The 6253-nt window shown below is 34.2% G+C and overlaps 1 protein-coding gene across 1 annotated transcript; it reads left to right on the forward strand.

Moving 5' to 3' along the window:
- The first annotated feature begins 2854 nt into the window (after positions 1–2854).
- Positions 2855–3820, forward strand: LOC110288277 (olfactory receptor 6C6-like). The gene has a single exon (XM_021154666.1). The coding sequence runs from the start codon at positions 2861–2863 to the stop codon at positions 3818–3820; it is 960 nt and encodes a 319-aa protein (XP_021010325.1). The 5' UTR covers positions 2855–2860.
- The last annotated feature ends 2433 nt before the right edge of the window (positions 3821–6253 follow it).

Here is a 6253-nt window from a genome sequence, read left to right on the forward strand (position 1 = left end):
TCTCTCTCTCTCTCTCTCTCTTTTATAAAGGCAAACATTTAATTGGGACTTGCTTACAGCTGCAGAGTGACAGCTCATTATTATCATGGCAGGAAGCATGGCAGTGTCTAGATAGATATGATACTGGAGGAGCCAAGATTTTTACATCTTGATCCCAGGCAGCTTGGAGGAGTGTGTCAAATCCCACCCCAACAGTGACATACTTTTTCCCACAAGGCCACACCTACTCCAAGGCCAGATCTCCTAATATTGCCAATTCTCATGGGCCTCAAATTACTATAATTACTGAGAGCCACATGCTTCCTGGCACTAAATCGGGAAGAAAATGATTGAAGAATGAACTAAGAAGTGATAAATACTGTTGTAGAAGTGGAAAAGGTTAAATCTGGATGTAGGTGAGCTAATTAGACTGCAATGTTATCAATGTTCTGACTCTTTTTATGGCACTGAACCATTCAAGCTTGAAGGTATAGATAATGGGTTTGATCTGTCTATGCATTGTATGTCTAGGATTTGAGACATACAATGTAGACCAGGCCTGCCTTGAATACAGTACAATATGCCTTTGCCTTCTTAGCACTAGGATTAAAGGTAAACACCGACACATGAAACTCTGTTTCACCTAATATTTTCACTTTAAGTGTTCACTTGAGATAAAACAGAATGGTGCAACGCTAATTTCAAATGTGAGTATTCCATGACATTTAAATAGTAGAACAATCTACTATCAAAACTCTGGAAGCAATGATTTAAGAAAGTAAGAGGTGTCTTGTGTGTGTGTATGTGTGTGTGTTTAGATATTTATTTTTATAAAAAGCATTTGTGTATTACACAATTGGTGAATCCCACAGGAAATCATGCACTTGGATCCTAGTTACACCAAGAATTCTCTATTCTTTTGAGATTTTCTTGTATGACAATAAGAAACAAAACTCCATGGTCTCATTAGACAATAAAATTCTATATAACGCTGTATGTCACATTCAGCAAGGTTTATAAAAGTTGAACTGCTTTAAACTTTAGACTAGAGAGTAATGTGATAGATATTCCATATAAATGTGAAACAAATTAGTCATAAATATTTCTAAGAGAACATTTATTGAGCATGTGTTTAGTGGTAGAATGAGATGCATGTGGAGCAGGATGGATTAGTTGTGCTTTATATTCAGAAGGATGAAGATCTGTCTGAAGTGCAGAGAACCTACTTAAATCTGGGCAGAGAGCCTACTAAGAAATCTGCTGAACACTAAAAAAGGTTGGTGCTTCTACTATTTATATTTCATTTGTGGACAATTGTGCCGCATTAGTAGTCAATACAATCATGCTGCAAATAGAAACATTGAATTTTTAATACTCTCTCATTTCATTGAACAAACTAAACATAATTGCATTTATTAGGTTGTGCCATTTTATTCCACAGGGACAGTTTTTAAGCATGAGACTAAATATAAATGTGATTGTTGAGATAGGATATATCAGTGGTTTAGTGCAATGGAATTTCATTCCATGATTGTGTGTTTGTACTAGTGTTGTCGTTGGGATGACTTGTATAAATAGGCACATTTGTAATATTTCACAGTCATCTAACATGTACCTGGACAGATTCCTTTTTTTGTTTGGCTCTTTGTATTTTCATGTGTTCTGCTTCTAAAAAATATTACTTTCATTAGAAGCTGAAATCATTGAAATATTTCTCTTAATATCCTTAATGTAAAAAACATGATCTTACATAGCATCCATTTACATTTCAATTTTAACTATTTTAAAAAGTAAACGTAACCCAGGTTGAGAATGTCCCTAGACAGTTTCCTAAATCTTATTAGAAGAAAGGTGTGTAACTTGACTTTTAGTAAGACTCCTTTTACAAAGCCTGTCTAAAGTCTTGATGCAACTGACATTTCAGAGCCATGTCATCTAAAATCTGTCTTCAGTTCACCTCCCATCTCAAAAAAATCTGAAAATAGTTTTTAACGTTAAAGTCTCCTACCCCATGAAATAGATGCAGAATATGGATAAGAGTAATTTTTATTTTTATAGTTCAAACAAAACCAAGTATTTCTATTTATTTAATTGCAAAGTCTCCTGATATTTAAACATTATTTTTCTGTTAGGTTGTCTAATTGCAGCAGACATTAGATAGAACTGTTATTTGTCCTGACTGATCTTTCTTCCACATTTAGTATTGTTTGAGCCAAAAGGTCGCACTGGAGAACCATATCTTACAAACACCATTTCTTATAGAAATTGGTATTCATGAAACACTATTTAGACTTAGTTTCAATTACTTTCAAGGTTCTAAGAATGTGTGGACATCATCTTCCTCATCATGAATCTTTATCTGACTACTATTTTGGAAATTCCTCCTTTTCAATTAATTATGTCTAAGAAATATTTTCTTCTGTTGTGTATAAAATCCTGTTTAGTTGGACAGTATTTTTATCATTTGAGGCCACGGTGAATATAAGTATTTCATAAAATAATTTTCTCACTTAGGTGCAAACTAACTTGAGAAATTGAGAACCAACAACGCTATTGACTAAGTAATTTAAAATATTTGAAAAAAGATAGAGATGAACACTCATGAAACTGAAAACCCATGTTTCAAATGACTAAAATGCCTTCACTAATCAGAACAGGTGTTGATTCACATCTTCACTAGAGAAGAATATGAGTTCTTGTCAGTCAAGTAATGTGGATGAGGAAATGTTCATAAGAAGAATTGGAACTTGCTGCATAAAATACCCATGTATTGCTTAAACTTATTAATATTAGGTTTCTTTGGCCAAGAAAGACAAAATGTGTTTTTCTAGATGTAATTTTAGTTTAATATCTTCCATAGATTTGTTAGAATGAAACAGAAATGAAGAACCAATCGTTGAAGATAGAGTTCATTTTGCTTGGTCTGACAGATGACCCTCAGCTACAAATTCCGATTTTCCTGTTTCTGTCTTTCAATTATATCTTGAGCCTCATGGGGAACTTCATGATCATCTTCCTCACCCTACTGGATCCCCATCTTAAGACTCCAATGTATTTCTTTCTCCGGAATTTCTCTTTCTTAGAAATTGCATTCACCACAGTGTGCATTCCCAGGTTTCTGATAAGCATTCTCTCAGGAGTCAGAACAATTTCCTACAATGCTTGTGCAGCTCAATTATTCTTCTTTTTTTTACTAGGAAGCACAGAGTTTTACCTTCTGGCTGCCATGTCCTATGATCGCTATGTAGCCATCTGTAGACCACTGCACTACCCCATCATCATGAATAGCAAAGTGTGCTACCAACTGGTCCTCAGCTCCTGGGTAACTGGGTTCTTAGTTGTATTTCCAGGTTTGCTCTTGGGACTCAAACTAGATTTTTGTGCCTCCAAAATAATAGACCACTTCCTGTGTGACAGTTCTCCTCTCCTGCAACTGTCTTGCACAGACACCCATTTTATTGAGTTATTGGATTTTGCTTTGGCTGTTATGACACTTGTGATCACCTTGATCTTAGTGATTCTCTCCTACACACTCATCATCAAAACCATTCTAAATTTCCCTTCAGCTCAACAACGGAGAAAGGCCTTTTCCACCTGTTCCTCCCACATGGTTGTTGTGTCCATTACTTATGGGAGTTGTATCTTCATGTACATGAAAACATCAGCCAAGGAGAGGGTGACTTTAAATAAAGGTGTAGCAGTGCTCAACACTTCTGTGGCCCCTTTGCTAAACCCTTTCATTTACACCCTAAGGAATCAGCAGGTGAAGGAAGCTTTCAAACATGTGCTTCATAGATTTTGCTCTCTACAAAACAGTGAGACAAGGTTTAGACATAAATAACATGCTATTGAAACACTAATGGGAAAATAGACCGCAATTCTCAATTGCATTGGTTGTGATGTGAACCATTTCATTTACTGAAGATTAAAGTCATACTAATGTTGTTCTCTCCAGATGCTTACATCATCTATAATCTCAGTACATCTCCCTAACTTTAGAATGTGAGTACCTTCTCAAAACCAGAATCTTAAGCTCTATGTATATGGATAAATTCTCTTCTTATAGCTTTTTATGTCTGATTCAACTGAAACTTGCTAGATTTGAAAAATTCATTGAGCTACTTTGTACATTTTAAAGGACAGAGAAAAGCTAATTATTATTTAAAATAATTGAAGTTGTCATAACAAATTAAAAGGTAGTATTCTGAAAAATGAAAATAATAGCCTAAGATGAAAGATCACTCATGATGAATGTTGAAGCATTAACAAGGAAAACATTTAAGAGTCTATAGTGAGTGACATAAAATCTGCCACATGGTTGGAATGTTGCTGAAATTATTCTCTTGTACAAATATGTTAATGGAGGATATGTAATTTTGTTAACTTAATTAGATAATATATTGATTTAAAGTAATTCAATATTATAATTTGTTAATAATTGGTATATTGGATTACAATTTCTAAATTTTTAAGGAGATAGCAACCCAAAATAGATATTTTTCCATTTGTTATTAATTTGTATCTGAATTTGGAGAAATTTCTATCTATTAAACAAAATTTATTAATTAAAATGCTGTTATCAATTCTTCCTGTGTCAGTTTTTATAAATAGTATATATCTTAAATCACTACTATCAATCACTTTAAAACAATGCACTGGGCACTTGTTCATACCCATATAACTAGAGGGTATTATAGTGAATTTTCCCCTCTGACTCTTTTAGTTGCTGTGTTAATCTCAATCTGAAACTCTTGGTATCTGTACATCACCTTTATGAACTCTCATAAAATGCAACAACACAGCTTTCTGCATTCTTTAGTTTACATGTTTCAATTCCCTACACTTGTACATGCATCTCTTCTGATTTTGTAGCAGTGTGGCCACTGTGCTCTTCTTATGGACAACTTTCCCTCTTTATCTCAATAACTGCTAATTTCATTTCTTAAACAATCAATCTAGAAAAATGAATCATTACTTCAAAGGGTATGAGTGAGAACCAGAAAGTTGAGTTCCTGAAAGTCTCTATTTTCTATTATGCCTTTATAGAAAGATTAAATATAACATCTGCTTGATAATCAGCAATTAGTCATGCATCACCATGTTTTGGAAATTAAACTGGCCAGGGCCAATTCTTTAGGCAAAAAAATCCTACAAAATTGTCTTCAGTGAATAGGGATGAAACTATGTAGGTGTACAGTCATCATTCTGCTGTTCATTTTAGTATACATTTCAGCTGGAAATTAGGACTCAATTCACCTACTTTTCTTTGGGTTCCAACACTCAACTTCCTGTAAAGAGCAGTAAAGTGAGCTAAAGCCTCAGAGTTGCTGGAAGAATATCTAAGGAGCTAATATGAAGTTGAAACCCTGCCTAGTGCAGAGAAATGTTAAAGGTGATTGAAAACAGTTTTTAACCTTGTCTTGAAGAAGTCTTTCCAGTAATCTTTGCAGTCATATAGACTGTCCTCAAACTCTTAGTAAAAATCAACTACAGCCCCCAAGTTAGACCATCATTTTAACCACCAATGGCCTTTCCAAACAGTAGCCTCAATTTATCACTCCAATTTGATATTTTACATAAATCATTCCATTGACTGTTAATTAACAGCATAAAGAGAAAAAGACTCTGGAAGGCAGTGTTCCAATTTTTCCTCAGCTTTAGAACACAACTAGAAAAGCCATATTAATGTTGACCTGGCAATTGCTTGCTCAGAAACAAGTCTTTGACAATAAGCAAAGCAGTGTGTGAACAGAACTGTTTGAATGTGCCTGTTCTCTTTTGAAAAACAGAAACAAAGAAATTATTTCATTCATGGCAAGTCATGGCTTTTGTCACCTGCTCTACTCAAAGCTGGAGATAGGCTGTGACAAACAAGATATTTTTGGCATTTTCTTGTTAAACAATCCTACATTATGTAGGTCCTTTTAAAATTCATGGTAATTTGAATGCTTAAGTCTCTATTAACCATTGTGCTATTTCAGATCTTGCAAATGGTGTGGTGAGAAATATTGTCCTACAGGGTAGAGTCGTTCTTAGAGAAAGTACATCTAACTTAGGACCAGCCCAAGAGAAACACATCTAGAATTAAGATCCATTTATTTTCCCTGTGAAATAAGGACCTCTGCTCTGGGATTATCTGAAATAAACTAGTTTTCCTCAAAAATCACACATCTTCTGCAAATAAAGCTCTAAAAATTTTGCTTTGTATACAAGTAAAAATAATCAAAATTTCTTCTTGACAATTGATGTTTATTTTTATTGTTTATAGCATAGA

This window comes from Mus caroli, unplaced genomic scaffold, assembly GCF_900094665.2.
Source record: "Mus caroli unplaced genomic scaffold, CAROLI_EIJ_v1.1 scaffold_19328_1, whole genome shotgun sequence".
NCBI lineage: Eukaryota > Metazoa > Chordata > Mammalia > Rodentia > Muridae > Mus > Mus caroli.